This window comes from Crotalus tigris, unplaced genomic scaffold (genome assembly GCF_016545835.1).
Source record: "Crotalus tigris isolate CLP2741 ecotype Arizona unplaced genomic scaffold, ASM1654583v1 scf7180000017663.5292952, whole genome shotgun sequence".
NCBI lineage: Eukaryota > Metazoa > Chordata > Lepidosauria > Squamata > Viperidae > Crotalus > Crotalus tigris.
The window spans coordinates 1,916,409-1,934,939 of record NW_024096550.1 but is presented as its reverse complement, the minus strand read 5'-3'; the positions used below and the strand labels follow the sequence as shown (position 1 = coordinate 1,934,939).

Here is an 18,531-nt window from a genome sequence, read left to right as displayed (position 1 = left end):
CAGAAGCTACTTCTCTGTATCTTTTTTCTATTTTTCTATTATTTCCCCTTTCACTTTTAGCTTTTTTGTACTTTATATTAGTTTGTATTAGTTTTTATCTTCCTTCTTAAAAAAGTTAATAAAATTATTTGAAAAACAGCAAAATGGCAATGAATTGTCTTTCTAAACATGATCCATTGACAATAGTATATGTGTTACTGTGGAAATGTTGATGTAGTATATAAATTTCAGTGCATACTCTGTTGTGTATATGGAAGACTCTTCAGAAGAGATATCTGAATTGAATGAATAGTCACCTCTTTAATAATGACATCACAGGCAAAATATTGTGGTGTGGACTTAGCATAATCCCTAAATATGGCTTTTAAATAAATGTAAAACTCTGTCTAATTGAATGTTCTATGCTTGAGGTCACACATAACACTCTAAGGCAGTATTTCTCAACCTTGGGAACTTTAACATGACTAGACCTTAGCTCCCAGAATTGTCAGCCACCATGGTGGCTGGAGAATTCTGGAAGTTTACACACTTTAAATTTGCGAAGATTGAGAAACATTGCTTTAAGTCTTCATTGTCAAAACAATTATCAGAAGTAACTGCTCAGTGCAATGCACAAATAATGATGGCTCTTTCATATAGAAACATGCTTTTTAACATCCCCTCAGCTAAACAAGAAAAACCATAAACATTGGGGATGAAATTTTGTAATCTGTCATGGTTCCGACAGATGAAATTTTTCAAAAGAACTTCGAGGCATTATTTACCTTAAACAATGTTTTATTCGAGAAACAAAGTATTGGCACATAGTTAAAGCCAAAAACTGAATTCCCCTCCCCTGGGCACAAAGTACAAAGCACAATTCCCTCCTCCAATAAACAGCAATAAATCACATTCCCCAATTAGCTTGAAGTGTGGGCTTTCTCCCAAGCTCTCCAGCCTGCCAAATTTTTATCAAATCTGGATGCAATAATCTTGATTCCCATGGCTGAGTTATTATTGTTATGACTAAGTAGACTCTCATCCACATCCTCCCTCCCAGCATCAACTAACTCTAAAAGCGAAAGAAAAAAGATGGCTACATTTCCATCTGTTGTCAAAGCAAGAACATCCAATGTTAGCAGCTTTGACATACAGAGTGTAAATAAGGGAGGTATAAGAGCAAAGGGACATTTTCTGACAAAAGAGGATGGTAACATTTCAAAACTAATGTGGAAAATATGTACTGTTTATTTTCTACATCAAATTCAAAATGCTGTTATCCTCTATTGCCAGAGAAAACTTCCACCTATATTTATTTGTAATTCTGCATTAGATGAAAAATATCCTCATGCAAGTATTTTGGGGCATCAAGGCCCCAGATAAAATCAGCATGGTGCCAGCTAGGAATATACTTATGGAAAATTAAGTTAGTAAGTCGCTGGAGCAGGTGATTTATGTTCTCTGGAGTCACAATGAAGTCATTCCCACCACTCCAAACAGCTGTTGGCACAGTTATATCTTCTAATTTATAAAAAGGGGGCTTGGTCTGTGGAAGAAGAGATGCAAAATATGAAATAGTCTTCAGTTTTTCTATTTCCAGATATTTCATCTTTCAGTAATATCAACATTCTTGTTCCATGCATCCAGATCTGAAAAAAATACCCATTCTTTGACAAATCCTTTTCTCTTATATTCTATGATAAATAATTCTTATTTTGTGACAGATAAGTTAAAAAGCTCTCACATTAAAGGTTTAATCAAGCAGTAGCTCAGGATGAATCACCTCTGTATATTTTGTATCAGCCACAAGTGCTCCAGACAGCTTTGTAGACTCTAGCAGGTACAGAGCTCCATGAGACAAGGGAATAGCCATCTTATCAAACCACAGTCTATGCTTTGACAGGATACTATGTCTGCAAACTTCTAATTATTTTTGGAAATTATTTGTTAACTGTTTTTCAGCTATTAGGAATCTTTGGATTGACAATACCAGGTGAGTTTCCTTGAAATCTTAGCAAACAAAGTTTTGACTACAAGTTTAAGAACTTAAAAATACTTTTTGGAATAAACATAAAAGTTATTAAAACTTTGATTTTTAGAAAGTTACAAATTAAAGGGCCAGATAAATTTGAAATTAGATTTTAGAATTAATTATAAAGAATACTGTCTATCGAAAATGCTTTTCTTTTGATTTTAAAAAAATGTATAGTAAGAATTTCAAATCTAGACACTAGAGGGAATTAAAGGGAACCAAAGATTACAATTAAACAAGAATACAAACTCAATTTACAATTATAGAATGAAGCAAAATATTTTAACATTGGATAAGAAAGGATATTTTTGAAAACTAGACCCAAAAGTTAATTTTAATAGTGCCTTTATAAATAAACTGTCTAAAAGATGTTAGGGAAGAGGAACAAGTTCTACCTGATAAAATTGAGACTGCAGTGGAGGCATACAAAAGAAATTGGCTGAAAGTGCTACAGCTTTAATTTAGCACATTGTTCCTCCCAGTTAGACTTTGATTAATCCAGTGAGGAAAGTGCTCTAAAACAGAATGGATGGTAGTAGTATGCAGAGTAGGCTGTCACCAAGATTGTGGGAAGTAGGAAGTTGTGTGGGGAAGATGGATGCCAGGAAATCATACCTCTTTGTGTATGTATGCAATCACATGTCTCATTACAAGCACTGTAACAATATTTTCCTCACCATGTTGTATATAGCTTTGTTCTGGTTTCCAAAGTCGAAATGTTTAAATTCATTTGATTCAAAAATCTAAATTGAGAAGAAAGAGTTGCATATACTTAACATGTTTATTTTTTTAAATCTGAAATTAGAGACAAATATAAGTTCAAAATTAAAGGATTTTAATTATCACACCCTCTCTCCAGTTTGCAAAAAAATTCATAAAATGGGGGATGGTCTATAAAGAATATTTGGATCTTTGACTCCATTGCATGTTACATTGTATCCAATCTAAGGGAGCCTCAAGCTATGTAGATTTAGAAGTTCCCCCCTCCCCATCACCTCATTTGGCTTGGGTCTTTCACAGGATTCTATCAGCTCAAACCCAAATTCTGCACCTTATTAATCAGAGATACCATAGGCAAAACAAGTACAATTCATTTGCCTATTGTGGGGGACATTTGCTACTCTTTATCCAGATTCTATGTCACTAGATTTCTCTTATATTCTTGATGGTTCAGTGTGGGCTTGGATTGAAGTTTTTGATGCCAACTGATTTTTCTGTGATCATAATTTAATTTCTACCCTTTCTTAGAACATCAAGGCAGAAAGTAAAGAATCTTGATGTCTCACTCCTGGATTATATTACTATTCTGATATCCTCCCCTTTCAAGAAAATATGGGTAAGTCACCTATGTTTCCTTTATTCAAGAAATAAAGTGGTGGGTATAGTTTCCATTTAGTATTCTCATAAATATGCTAGAACCAGTTCTGCCTTAGATTGTCTTCTTTAATTTACCTTGCAATATTTTGTTTATAAATATTTATATAACCCTTCCCCCATTGCATTATTCTTATTAGTAATCCCTGGGACCTTCTATTACTAATTTACTAAAATTCATACTCAGAACTTCAAATAGTATTTGCTTATCAATTTGATCAGACACGTTGGAGGCAAGTCCTTTTTAATGGTTCTCTCCCAAAAGAGAGAGTTCATTATGTCCAGACTCAACTATCTAGGAACAAGCATTGTTACATGGCAAGCTTTCAACCTGTCGATTTGACAGATAGTTTGGGCACTGTCACTCACAAAACTGAGATATTACTATTATCTTTGTCCTGATAAGTATGAATAGGTTGTACCACTTCTATTGGAAAACATACTTTTAGTGGGAATATAATTTGGCTTAATGCTTTAATCATTTTAAATTGCACGGAGGAGGCTTTAGGAAGCCACTATAGCCGTGGTGGCGAACCTATGGCATGCGTGCCACAGGTGGCATGCAGAGCCCTCTTTGTGGGCACATGCGCCATCTCCCCAGTCCTAGGGTTTTATAAAACCTTTTTGCTTTAGGCCTCCATTGCATTGTGCAAAAAAAAAAAAAAAGGTTCATTCAATCAATCAATTTCAACTTCTCATGGGGAAAAAAAATCTTGCAAAGTTGGAATTGATTGATTGAACTTTTTAGTCACACCCAGTCTGCCATTACCATTGAAGCCACACCCACCCAATGGGCCACACCCACCCAGTGGGTCACACTCAGCCAATGGGCCATGCCCACCCAACACCCAACAATAAGTGGGTTTTGGTTTGCAGTTTGGGCACTCTGTCTCTAAAAGGTTTGCTATCATTGCACTATAGGGTCTTTAGCACAATTGTACTATGCATCAATGAGTGTTGGAGAATGCACTGGCTGATGCATTTTGGCCTGACTGAAGGTTCTGAGGTTTTCCTTTAGAGCAGTCCCACGTAGAGAACATAGTAGTGTTCTAGGAGAGTGGTGATGGGGTATAAGTCAATGTAACAACATCCTGTCACCCTGGTAGGGCCACAATTGCCAAAGGATCCCTGGCCACAGCTTCCACTTGCTGTTCAAGCAGGAAATGCAAGTCCAGGAGGATCCCATAGCAGTGACCTACTCCCTAATGGTCGTGTTTCCCCACCAAGGCATACTATTGGAGCTATCAAGTACTCCAAAAGAAACAGTAACTGTGTCTTAGGATAAAAGGATCAATATTTGTTGTGGATCCTCAGAAAAATCACAGGGAGACATCAATTGCAACGGTCCAGGAAATGATCTGACCATGTTCAAATCACATGACAAGTGCTCTGAAGTGAATCTAAGGTCTAATACATGGTCACTAATGTGTGTTGGTCTTGAAATTATTGTGGACAAGCCCAGAGTTATGATGAAGGTCTTGAACTAGAGCCATACTCCATCAACAGGCCAGATACATCATGCCCACCCCATTGCCAGCAATGGCAAAACTGGTCCAATACGTTGTGCGAAGTCATGTGACATCGCGAGTTTGACATGCCTGATCAACAACAACACTACAATATTTTAACAAATAATTTTAGAATTAAGGACAATGATATAGAATTTAGTTTTCAAAGAAGTAGTTGAGGAACAGAGACTTGTACATTTGTTTGGTATATGCTCAGTGGTGGGATTCAAATATGCGAACAACCAGTTTTCTGTGTGGATGCTGCTTCTGGAAGTCCATTCTGGGCCCGGGCAACAAAAAAGTAGCTACCAGTTCTGCTGAACTGATGCAAACTGGTTGAATCCCACCACTGTGTATGCCTGATATTAAACATTTAATCTAATGGTAGCAAATAGTACCATTGTATTTTGACTTGCAAAGAAAATTGGAAAATGGAACTTTACCTGGGTCCAATGAAATACAGTTTTCACAGAAGCAAAATCAGGGTAACTTCCCAAAAAAAGATCGGCTCGACTCTGAAAAAAAATAAACACAAAATAATTAAAACATTTGAGAGTTTGAAAGCTACATCAATTAAGCTTCTTAAAGCCAAAAAGAGAGGCAGGTAGATTTCTTTAAATCCTCTGTCAGAGAAAGCCTATTCAATTCCTACTGAAGGTAACCTTGAAATTTTCAAGCCAAGGAAAAATTATTCTGTCTCATTATTGGCCAACAGTCACCAAGCAAAATAAGATAAGATCAGATAAGATAAGATAACCTTTATTGTCATTTTTATACTGTGGGCCCAATGGCACACATCAAAAATGAAATTTAGTTGCCTGCTCTCAAAGTGAAACACATACATGACACACACCTAAACATACTATGAACAACATATGTATACACCCACACCCCTACATATATGTAGCAAATAAATATTGAATATTATCCATCTTGAATATATAATGGAAGGAGGAAGCTTGAGAATTCATAAGGTTAATGCTGTATGGAATGAAACTCTGGCTGAATCTGGATGTTCTGCTTCAGATACCACGAAGCCTCCTCCTAGAAGGTAACAAGGAAAACAGGTCATAAAGAGGATATGTAGTGTCCCAGATAATCTTATGGACCCTGCTCAAGCAGCGCTTCTGTGCTTTGTCCTGGATGGGAGGGAGGGAGCTGCCAATGAACTGTTTGGCCATTCTCACCACTCTCTGCACCACCTTCCTGTCTGAAGCAGTGATGCCTCCAAACCAGACTGTGATGCTTTATGACAGGATGCTCTCGATTGTCCCCCTGTAGAAAGTGTTCAGGACAGGGGAAGGAAGATGTGCTTTTCTCATGCAGTGCAGAAAATGCAGGTGCTGCTGTGCCTGCTTCGCCAGTTTCTCACTGTTGAGCGACCAAGTCAGCCTACTCGTTAGCTGCACACCCAGGAATTTGATGCTGGTAACCATCTCCACAGGTGAATCATTTATGCACAGAGAAGTGCGGCTGTGCCTGCCTTTTCTGAAATCAACAATGATCTCTTTGGTTTTTCTGGTATTTAAAACTAGGCTGTTTTCCTTACACCAGTTCACCAACCCTTCAATCTCCTTGCAGTAAGCTTCCACATTGTCATCCTGAATAAGGCCCACTACTGTGGTACCATCTGCAAACTGTCATGTGTCTGATTAACGAAACACTTCAAAGAACTTTCAGGCATTTCTTTTAACCTAAAAAGCCTTTATTAGTGTTACAGAGATGTCAGCACGGCATGGTGGAATGCTAAGATCTGAATTTCCCTTCCCTTTGCACATAACATTCCAGGCATTTCCCCTCCCCTATTTTGGGGTCATGATTCACATCTTCCAATTACCTTGGAGGGCAAAGATTAACTTCCATTTCTTCCCCCCCCCCCCGCTTTCCTTATATTCTCCTCCCCTTTCTCTGTCACCTGATTTAACTCTAAAAATACCAGACAGTTCTGCATATATTGTCAAAGCAAGAATATTCAATATTAGCAGCATTGACATCCAGCCCCCCTTACACAAAGGACAGATCCTTACTATGGGGAAAGGCCCCAAGAATTTTGGTCCCAATTTCTTGCTGGGCACTTTGAAGCGTAGATATTTAGTTGACAAATAAACCTTTTCCCCAACTTGGAATGTTCTTTGGGGAGCCCTCTTCCTATCAGCCTGCTTTTTTTTATTTAAAAGTTTTACAAATTTATTACAATATAAACCCCCCCACCCCTTCCCCCCTCCCCCACTTCCCAGAGCTGATTACAGGATAAAAAATAAAATAAACAAACATAATCTAACTAACATAAACCGACTATACTATCAAACAAAACCATAACACACTTTAACTCCTTCTCCAAACAAATATTAACAAATTAAATCAAAGATAAGATAATTATAATTATTAATAATTATCTAAAATCTACTCAAAAGCAAGATAATACTTTTCAATGTCATATTTCTTCTGAATATAATCAATCCATCTTCTCCAAACCATAATATATTTTTCTTGTGATTGATCCTTCAAATGGGTGGAGATTTTTGCCATTTCTGGTAAATTAGAAACTTTAAGTATCCATTCTTCCAAAGTAGGCAATAATTTTTTCTTCCAATATTGCCCCACCAATAGTCTTGCAGCTGTTATAAGGTTCAACATCAAATTAGTTTCTCTAACATCAAAATCTACAATAATACCCAACAAAAATAATTGCAGAGTAAACTTATCTTTTTCTTAAAAATCTTTTGAATATTCCACCAAATCTTAATCCAAAAAGCTTTAATATCTCTACAAGTCCACCAAATATGAAAATAAGTTGCATCTAAATTTCCACATCTCCAACATTTGGGCTGTAAATTCGGATACATGTGGGACAACTTTTGGGGATCCAAATGCCATCTATAAAATATTTTATAAAAATCTTCTCTAAAATTTTGTGCCTGAGTAAATTTTACATTTCTAACTCAAATTGTCTCCCATGTATCCAATAAAATCGGTTCTTGAATATTTTGTGCCCATTTAATCATACAATCTTTAATTAATTCTGTTTCAGAATCCAATTCTATTAAAACATTATAAATTCTTTTTATATGAGTTTGACTTTGATCTTTAATCTGTTTTACCAAATTAACATCCTATCAGCCTGCTTTTTATAGGTTTCAAAAGTCTTATTTAAAGCAATTTTTGTGTTTCTCCAAACCTCTTCCCACACCCTCACCCACTGGTCATGTGTCTGGAAAGCTCTCGCTTTATTTTCTTTACTCCAGGGTCATCAGGATTGGGGACCCTGTGAGGTGTAAGTTGAGTGGCAATTTGTGGATTGAGTATAATTGCCTTGTTAACCTCCTCCCATTTGCTTTTGTATTGGGGTAACTGGGATAGCACATCAGCTAGGAAGTTCTTTCCTCCTGGTATGTACTATATGGTTGGTGGCAAACCTAGCACAACAGTCATGGGTCAACAGGGTGAACAGCAGCGGACTTAAGACACAGCCCTGAGGAGAACCTGTGCTCAAGAAAATGGTATTAGAGGTATTTGTTCCAACTCGCACATATTGGGGCCTGTTAGTAAGAAAATCAAGAATCCAGTTACACAAAGGAGTGTTTAAGCCTAAAAGGCCCAGTTTGTCTACTAGATGCTGGGAATGATTGTGTTAAACACTGAACTGAAGTTGACAAACAGCAAATGCACATGAGTATTTCTTTCCACTAAGTGCTTCAGCCCCTTTATGGATTACTGCCTTGTTGTGGCGAAGGGGCTTGTGTAACTCAATGAAGCTATAAGCTATGCCGTGAAGGGCCACCCAAGATGGACAGGTCATAGCAGAGAGTTCTGACAAAATGTGATCCACTGGAGAAGGAAATGGCAAACCACTCCAGTATCTTTGCCATGAAAACCCCATGGACAGTACTAAAAGGCAAAAAGATATGACGCTGGAAGATGAGCCCCTCAGGTCGGAAGGTGTCCAATATGCTACTGGGGAAGAGCAGAGGGCTAGTACTAGTAGCGCCAGAAAGAATGAAGCGACTGGGCCAAAGCCGAAAGGACGCTCAGCTGTGGATATATCTAGTGGTGAAAGGAAAGTCCGATGCTGTAAAGATTTTTTCTCCATAGGAACCTGGAATGTAAGATCCATGAATCAAGGCAAGCTAAACGTAGTCAAAAAAGAGATGACAAGACTGAACATCGACATCTTAGGAATCAGCAAACTAAAATGGACAGGAATGGGTGAATTTAACTCAGATGACCATCAGGCATACTACTGTGGGCAAGAATCCCTCAGAAGAAATGGAGTAGCCTTCATAGTCAATAAAAGAATAGGAAAAGCAATACTGGGATACAATTCCCAAAATGACAGAATGATCTCAATTCGAATCCAAGGCAAACTATTCAATATCACAATAATCCAAATCTATGCCCCAACCACTGGTGCTGAAGAGGATGAAATTGACCAGTTCTATGAAGCCCTACAGCACCTTATAGAATTAACACCAAAAAATGATGTCCTTATCATCATGGGGGATTGGAATGCTAAGGTAAGAAGCCAAAAGATAACCGGAATAACAGGCAAGTTTGGCCTTGGAGTACAAAATGAAGCAGGGCCCAGGCTGATAGAATTTTGTCAAGAGAATACAATGGTCATAACAAACACTCTTTTCCAACAACCCAAGAGATGGCTCTACACATGGACATTACCAGACAGTCAACATAGAAATCAGATTGACTATGTGCTCTGCAGCCAAAGATGGAGAAGCTCTATACAGTCAGTAAAAACAAAACCAGGAGCTGACTGTGGCTCAGATCATGAGCTTCTTGTTGCAAAATTTAGGCTTAAATTGAAAAAAGTAGGTAAAAGCACTAGGCCATTCAGGTATGAACTAAATCATATTCCTGATGAATATACAGTAGAGGTGACAAATAGATTTAAGGAATTAGATCTGATAGACAGAGTGCCTGAAGAACTATGGATGGAAGTTCGCAACATTGTACAAGAGGTAGCAACTAAAACCATCCCAAAGAAAAAGAAATGCAAGAAAGCAAAATGGCTGTCTGAGGAAGCTTTGCAAATAGCTGAGGAAAGAAGGGAAGCGAAAGGCAAAAGAGAAAGAGAAAAATACACCCAATTGAATGCAGAATTCCAGAGAATAGCTAGAAGAGATAAGAATGCCTCCTTAAATGAACAGTGCAAAGAAATAGAAGAAAACAACAGAATAGGGAGGACCAGAGATCTCTTCAAGAAAATTGGAGATATGAAGGGAACATTTCATGCAAAGATGGGCATGATAAAGGACCAAAATGGCAGGACCTAACAGAGGCAGAAGAGATTAAGAAGAGATGGCAAAACTACACAGAAGAACTATACAAGAATGAGCTTAACATCCCAGATAACCACAATGAGATGGTCACTGACCTCGAACCAGACATCCTAGAATGTGAAGTGAAATGGGCCTTAGAAAATCTGAGCAACAACAAAGCTAGTGAGGTGACAGTATTCCAGCTGAGCTATTCAAAATCTTAAAAGACGATGCAGTAAAAGTGCTACACTCAATTTGCCAGCAAATTTGGAAAACTCAACAGTGGCCACAGGATTGGAAAAGGTCAGTTTACATTCCAATTCCAAAGAAAGGCAATGCCAAAGAATGTTCAAACTATCGCACCATTGCACTCATTTCACATGCTAGTAAAGTTATGCTTAAAATCCTACAAGCTAGACTCCAGCAGTATGTGGATCGAGAACTACCAGAAGTACAGGCAGGATTTCGAAGAGGCAGAGGAACTAGAGATCAAATTGCCAACATACGCTGGATCATGGAGAAAGCTAGGGAGTTCCAGAAAAACATCTACTTCTGCTTCATTGACTATGCAAAAGCCTTTGATTGTGTGGATCACAACAAATTGTGGCAAGTTCTTAAAGAGATGGGAATACCAGACCATCTTATTTGTCTCTTGAGAAACCTATATGCGGGTCAAGAAGCAACAGTGAGAACTGGACACGGAACCACTGATTGGTTCAAAATTGGAAAAGGAGTCCAGCAAGGCTGTATACTGTCACCCTGCCTATTTAACTTATATGCAGAGCACATCATGAGAAAGGCAGGGCTAGATGAAACAAAAGTTGGAATTAAGACTGCCGGGAGAAATATCAACAACCTAAGATATGCAGATGATACCACTCTAATGGCAGAAAGTGAAGAGGAACTAAAGAGCCTCTTGATGCAGTTGAAGAAGGAGAGTGCAAAAGTTGGCTTGAAACTCAACATTAAGAAAGTGACAGATTTTATTTTTCTGGGCTCCAAGATCATCTCAGATGGGGACTGCAGCCAAGAAATTAAAAGACGCTTGCTCCTGGGGAGGAAAGCTATGGCAAATCTAGACAGCATACTAAAAAGCAGAGACATCACCCTGCCAACAAAAATGCATATAGTCCAGGCCATGGTTTTCCCAGTTGCAATGTATGGCTGTGAAAGTTGGACCATAAGAAAGGCTGAGCGCCAAAGAATTGAGGCCTTTGAACTATGGTGCTGGAGAAGACTCCTGCGAGTCCCTTGGACTGCAAGGCGTTCAAACCGGTCAGTCCTAGAAGAGATCAACCCCGACTGCTCTTTAGAAGGCCAGATCCTGAAGTTGAAACTCAAATACTTTGGCCACCTAAGGAGAAGGAAGGACTCACTGGAGAAGTTCTAATGCTGGGAAAGATTGAGGGCAATAAAAGAAGGGGACGACAGAGAATGAGATGGCTGGATGGAGTCACTGAAGCAGTAGGTGTGAACTTAAATGGACTCCAGAAGATGGTAGAGGACAGGAAGACCTGGAGGAACATTGTCCATGGTGTCACGATGGGTCAGACACGAGTTCACAATTAAGAACAACAACAACAACAACAACAACAAGTGCTTCAGGTTCAGATGGAGAACAGAAGAAATAGCATCCTCCATAGAGCGATTTGGTCAGTAGGCAAACAGAAGCAGGTCAAATGCTGGTGGGAAGCTAGATACAATAGTGTCCTTTATCAGTTTCTCAAAGCATTTCATGATGGTGGATGTCAGTGCAACTGGACGGTAATCATTGAGGCCTGTAATTGTGGACTTTTTTGGCACTGGCAAGATGATGGCCGTCTTAAAACATGATGGGACCACTGCCTGTTGCAATCAGAGGTTGAAAATATCTGTGAGAACACAAACCAGCTCTTCTACGCATTCCCTGAGGACACATCCGGGGATGTTATCTGATCCTGCTGCTTTCCGAATGTTAACTGTCTACAGTGTTTTCTGGACAGAGATGACATCAAAGCTTGGCACTTGCTCATCAGGATGGGGCACTGCTTTCCTAGCAGGAATGCTGTTTGATGCCTCAAATCTACAAAAAAATGCATTCAGTTTGTTTAGTCTGTGTAATCCTTGCATCTCGATGGAGCCACCTTGTAATCCATAATGGCCTGGATCCCTTGCCACATTCGCCTGGTGTTTGTTGGGTCCTGAAAAAAGTTCTGAATTTTCTGGCAATGGGATTGCTTTGCACCTTTTATGGCATTTTTCTGATTTGCTCTGGCTGTTCTAAGTGCCAGCATGTCACCAGATTTAAAAGCCACATTCTGTGCTTTCAGCATTTTACAAGGTGTCCACAGGAAAGGGGGGGGGAATCAAGATGGCAACTGCAACTGTTCAATCAGTACTACACAGGATTAATGAATGAAAACAAACTAATTGAAAAAAATGGTGCATCAACTAAATTTTGAACTGTTGTAAAAAAAATAATCACTTGCAGAAATAATACATACTATTATTGCAAAGTTATCCATAAAATTCATATTAAAAATAAATACTTTGATTTATCTAAAGAAAAAAAAATCCACAATCCACTTACCACATTTATATTGTTTTGATTAAAACCCACAACAGAGAAAATTATTTGGATGCAAATCTTGTTTATTTCTGGGTAGCTGCATAGATGGGCATTGATGTTTTTTGCTCTGTTGCTTAGAAGACGAAAGTCTTTATTGCCCCATAAATACTGCCAAATACAAATACAAATATATTGCAAATTTCTATAGAAGCACCTCTAACTGAATAGTTTCTTATCAGTTCCTCATTTAATTCAGCCATTGATTCTCTGCATTATTTTAACAATATTTTGAAATACATGCAATCTTTCTTTATTCCTTACTTATGGGATTTACCCTCTATAATTAGTGGGTATTAATTACAACATTCATTAATATAAAGCATGCCAACAACCACTTCATCCATGACAAAAAACAACAATACAATAATGCAATAGATGAAGCCTAACATACACAAAACTGTTACTATGATAACAACTCATAATTCAAAGGTTTTTTAAAAAAGTTATATTTTTAAGGGACAAATCAAATTTCTGTGGCAAAGCTAACATGTAGGATCACTACCCAAAACCAAGACTTGTAAAATCTGCTCTCCTCACTTTTTGAACATGGGGAACTGCAAATAGGTTTTCTGGAGTGAGAATAAATTCCTAGTCTGATCCAGGATTTGAAAAGAACACAGGAAAATTGCTGGAAGCAGAGATAAAATTTATTCAACAGCAAAATAGCAAGAGAGTTAGCAATCAAAGAAGGCCGTCACAAAGAAAAACTAGTTACTTTTATAGAGTGTCTTTTGTTCCTAGGAAGTACATGAATTTAGCCTGCTTTCTAAGGATTATTAGAGGGTGCACCAGGTTCGGTACAGAGGAAATGCAGTTTCCTGCACTTCAAAGTTTTGTAATCTTTATTTTTTGTAAGTCAAGGTGATGACCTCTGGGTGATGGATTAGAGTAGGAAAGCCTATTATGGGTGTGAGAAATTTTCATTTCTAAAGGGCATTCTCCCTAGTTTTTAATTAAGTTGTGGATATTTGTCAATATTTTATCTAAAGATGTGCTTAGTCAATTTCATCCTACCTAGGTGTTAGAATCAATGAAAAAGCTTAAGCAGGCCTTTCTTTTATTGTCTGGGGTTCGCTGGTAGGTCAGGGATGGATGGCATAAATGAGTGGCATGGAGGGTTTTTCTTTTCACACTGGGATACATGTATTAGGTAGGTTAAAACCTGTAGGAGGATGCAGAGCAAAACTTTTAAAGAAAACGTGATGCTTATCCTTTCTCATTTCTATTTGTTTAATCAGTTTTATCAAATCATTTTAGAAGAGAAAGTGAAGTTAAACCCTGTAATTGTATCAAGCAAATGTGACATACACTGAGGGGGTACAGGAAATAGATATTTTTAAAAACTGAAAAATAACTGGAGGTGAATGAAAAAATGGCCTTTTAAAAATTTTTACACTATTTATGGAAACAGCAGACTGGTTTCTAAATGTTTTCCAGGAATTATTCAAGAATTTGGGAATTATAAGTTGGAGAGTTTTTTTAAAGATAAAAAAAATCTTCTCAAAATTTCATCCTAAGTGAAAATGTATTGTCCAATCAGAGTAGATGAAACAACTAACTTAAAAAACTGGACAGAAAAAAAAATAAAATAAATACAAGTCTGTTTCTTCAGCAGTACTTCTTTTAAAAAACAAATATTGTGTATGTAGCTTCATGTGAAATTCTCCACCATCCTTATAAACGATAAAATAAGGAAAGCAACATTTTGCTAAATATTCTGTCAATGAACATCTCTAATAATGTAGGAGGGACCCTTTAAAAGCAAGCATTTGTACAAAACAAAATTAGTTTTAAAAAATTATGTCCAGTTTTGTAGTCACATTTATGCTCATTACATAAATGTGACTACACATTACATACACATTTATGCTCATTACATCTTAGGCAAAATGAGGAACAGAAGTAATTTTTTGTGTTTAAGTGCAGAAAAAAAAATCCATACAAATTCTGAGAAAAAAAGGAGTTGAATATTAAATAGATATTTAAACCCTACTTCCAAATTATATGAACTGCAGGAGATGATAATATACAGGGCTTTTTTTCTCATAGAATGCCCAGAACGGAGTTCTGGCACTTTTTTGGATGGAACCTTGTAGGCAAGGCAGGTTGTCTGACTTGTGTGAGTTCTGGCACCTTTTTCTTTTTAGAGAAAAAGCACTGATAATATATATTTCTATACTGAATCAAATAGCATAAGAATGTAAACCTATGGGAAATACCTACCCTTTTAACTTTGTAGGGAAGTTGTAAAATATATTTTGCTGGTCCCTTGAGGTCCTTCATTGTGTAGGGAGGTGCAAGGCATACTAAAAGTTTCGTTTTCAGAGCAAGCTGTGGAAAGGCTGAAAAAGTAATAAGACCTGAAAGAAAGATAAGTTTTAAAAAATTGAAAGTCAAGCTAAATGTAGAGTAAAACATGGTGTCAGTATTTGTATTGATATTTATTAATTTTTTTAATGTTTTATTGATTTTTAACAATTTCAATCTTTAATGCTTAGTTGTAAAGCTCCGCGGGCTTGACACTAACCGGGAGGGGGGAGGGGCACGGGTGCATCTGGAGGCAGCAGCAGTAACAGCCCTCCCCCCTTCACCTAGTTGTTGACTGGGTGGGCGTTTGAAGTGCAGCAATCGTCGAGGAGCCGGTAGCTGACTGGCTGTCATGATGGTGAATGGCTGGCAGTCACAAATTTCCAGGTTTTACCAGCTCAGCTGTTCAGTACTCTGCTGAACAGCTGATCAGTACAGAGAAATGGTGGGGACTTTGAAATCAGCCCTCACTTGCTTTGCTGCCTTGCTGCCCTGGACCAAAGCCCAAGCCAGGCTGACTGCTAAGAGCAGGGGCCAGCTGGGAGCTCACAATCATCATTCTGGATGCTGGTTAGGTAGGTGGGGGTGGGCCTGGGTGGGATCCATCTATTTAGTGCACTGGGAGGCAGTTGCTCCCAGCGCTGACTTTGTTTGCAACTGCTTTGAGCTCGCAAGCCAGAGTGTACCCGAATAAACCTGGTTTCCTTTGATCCCAATGTCCTGTTTTCTTTTGGGCTTAGGTCTGTGGTTGGGACCTCTGATAACATGTTGTCTGGATTCACATATTTAACATTAACTTCTTCAATATAAATCTGTTCAGTATTGCACAATCCAGTGTTTTTTCTCTGATCCTCTTTTCCTCCCCATATTTTTTTCCATTTTCCACTCATTACACAATTACAATTCTTGCTATTGTTGATGCATGCAAAGTTAAATATAAATATCCTATTTTATTATTATACAAATAATAATATCAATTCATAAATCAATATCCTGTTTTTCATGCTCTTATTAAAGTTTGATTTTCCATCAATATTTGAAATATCTTTGTCAGATTTTTTCAATATTAATTACATTTATATAGCTAAGAGTTTTGTTCATACCAACCATCCTCTTATTTTCATATTTCCCATATCAAAAAAGAAAAAAAATGCTATTTTAATTCTAAATCATACCTTTTATTATAAAAGTCTAATTATATCTAAGGGTCATCTGTTAATCACATTCAAACAGATATTTAATCATATAATGCCCCCTCTAATAGGCCAAATATTCTGTTTTTTAAGTCTAACTCTCACTTTCTTTCTTTGCCAAGTAGCTTTCCAAGCCAAAGCAATTAAATCGCCCAGGAATTTTCTTTCTATTTTTGTAAAAAATTGCTTGGCATGAGGAAGACAATTTAGGTAGGGTATTTTTTGGGGGGGGGGAATTCCGCCCATTTATATTATTTAAGCAACTCCACTGTCCTTCTCTCTCAATTTCTCTTTTCTTTTTTTGTCTCCCAGGTTGTGTCATTTCCCCTGACATTTATATTCCATTTTTGAAGATCTTCTTCCTTATCATCAGATATATTTTGCAGACTTAAGGGGTAAAGTGCCTTTTCCTTTTTTGTGTTATGGCTAAGTCTTACAGTATTTTATTTGTATATGGTAATTTATATGTCCCTACTTTTATCTCTTCCATCACTGGGTCAATTTCCTCTGCTTCATCTTCTGATTTCTGGTTTATTTGTTCATACTTTGTAGTCATTGTCTGAGAATTTTCTAGCTGTAGATTTAATTTGGAGATTTGCTCATTTATATTATCTAAATTATTTTTAGTCTCATTATGATTCCTTTTTGTGTCTTCTTTGTGTGCAACAATTGTTGGGTGAATTAGTTGTAGCATAGGGTATGTTTCCTTCTAAAAGGTGTTTATTTTTTCTTGAGGCATCATTCTTGGAGATCCTTGATTTGCCTGGATGGGGGCTTCAAATGGAGGTACAAGGTATATTTTCTTACCACTTTTAGCTGGGTATAAAACATCCATTTTTGTTTCCCCCCTCCAGATAGTCTGTCAAAACTTTTATGATTAGTGTTACCAATCTTAATAAGAGTAGAACAAAGTTTCATCTAGTTTGTGGTCTTAATGTGTAGCCTTTATAGTCCAATAGGTTCCAGAATATGGGTCCAGTCCTAAAAGCACTATTTTGTAGTGATTCTTTGTTTCAGGCATCCAAGAATTGTGAATCAGGCAAAGTTGTAATTCACAATATTCAAAGTGTTCAAAATGTTCAACCATCCTGAAAGCAGTTCAAAAGTCTCTCCCTGCCAGACATAGTCAAAAGACAATTTTTTCTTTCTCTCCCAGTAGTTCTGAGCTTGGAAAAATCCAAGCTTAGTAGGTATTTATAGTACAAGAAGGTCAGGGTGATAAGTATGCCAAAATATTTTCCTTTATTGCCAGCTCTTCTCCATTAAGCTACGAGTCACCAAGCAGCCAAGCAGCCAGGAAGCTAGTTATGGTGCTATACTCAAATCCACCACTAGATGTCATTCAAAATCCATTTTCCATTCTTAAGACAAAGGGCTGATTTTTTTATATTTCATCTCAATGTTTTTTTCCTCAAAGAGAAAATGTTAACAATTATCTCAGTTCTCAAATTTGTCAAAACTGTAGCTTTATGTTACTTCCATTTCAGATTTCTGTCTCCCATAAAAGAAATTAAAATGCCACTTCTGTTCTTCTGGAAGGGTGGGGCTAGAATCCCCTTCCTTCTCACGTTTGGAGGTTTTTAGCTTCTTGGGAGTCTTTCCCAGGAAATTCAGTTGTAAAATAGTAAAGAAAGAATCTATATTCTCACCCAGTTCCAAACATGCCGTTTACGATCTGCTAATTGGTGCTTTTCTTCTTCAGTTGTCAGTGGCTAGTGGCTGGCCACAGGAATGTAGCCAGTCCTTCTCCTGCCAGTTTGGAGGGCTTTCTTCGGATCGAATGGAAAGACCGCCATCTCTCCATGATCGATGAGGCACCCTCCTTCTTCACTGCCTCTTCAGGGTGACTTTAGGGCCTTTTAGGGTCCCAGTAGGGTGAAACTGGGCGCAGAAGGCCAAACCGGAAGCCCCTGTATTTGTATTGATATTTAAGAGACGGTGTTTGCTATACTTGTTTTGTTTCAAGATTGATAGATACATAAAGGATAAACTTGCAAGAAAGTGTCAGCTATCCTCCTCCTCTTCCTCCTCCTCCTGATCTTATTGTTGTTTTTATAAAAGTGACTTTCTTTTCTGTGCAGCAGAATATCCAAATTGGATTGATTTACTTTGAAGATTGAAGATTGGGAATGTGAAGGAATTCTGGATTAGAAGAGTTGTGAATTAATGGGATATAACTAAAATAGGACAGGGTTGGAAAGGTGAGATATTTGCTCTTAGACAATCGATAGAGAGAAGGCTAATAAAAGGATATGAG

The 18,531-nt window shown here is 37.7% G+C and overlaps 1 protein-coding gene across 6 annotated transcripts in view; it reads right to left on the bottom strand.

The window, feature by feature from the left end:
- Positions 1 to 833: 833 nt before the first annotated feature.
- LOC120304882 (lipase member M-like) overlaps positions 834 to 18,531 on the bottom strand; it is a 33,560-nt gene continuing 15,862 nt past the window's right edge. For 3 of the 6 annotated variants that reach the window (XM_039335928.1, XM_039335930.1, XM_039335929.1), the window contains exons 6-10: positions 14,998 to 15,134; positions 12,736 to 12,882; positions 5,337 to 5,408; positions 2,689 to 2,754; positions 834 to 1,525 (exon numbers count right to left, since the gene is read on the bottom strand). In XM_039335928.1, the coding sequence (XP_039191862.1) occupies positions 1,292 to 1,525; positions 2,689 to 2,754; positions 5,337 to 5,408; positions 12,736 to 12,882; positions 14,998 to 15,134 (656 nt within the window). In that variant the 3' untranslated portion in view covers positions 834 to 1,291. Of the gene's footprint in view, positions 1,629 to 2,626; positions 2,755 to 5,336; positions 5,409 to 12,735; positions 12,883 to 14,997; positions 15,135 to 18,531 lie in introns of all 6 variants that reach the window. The other 3 variants (XM_039335931.1, XM_039335932.1, XM_039335933.1) reach the window with 3 other exon arrangements.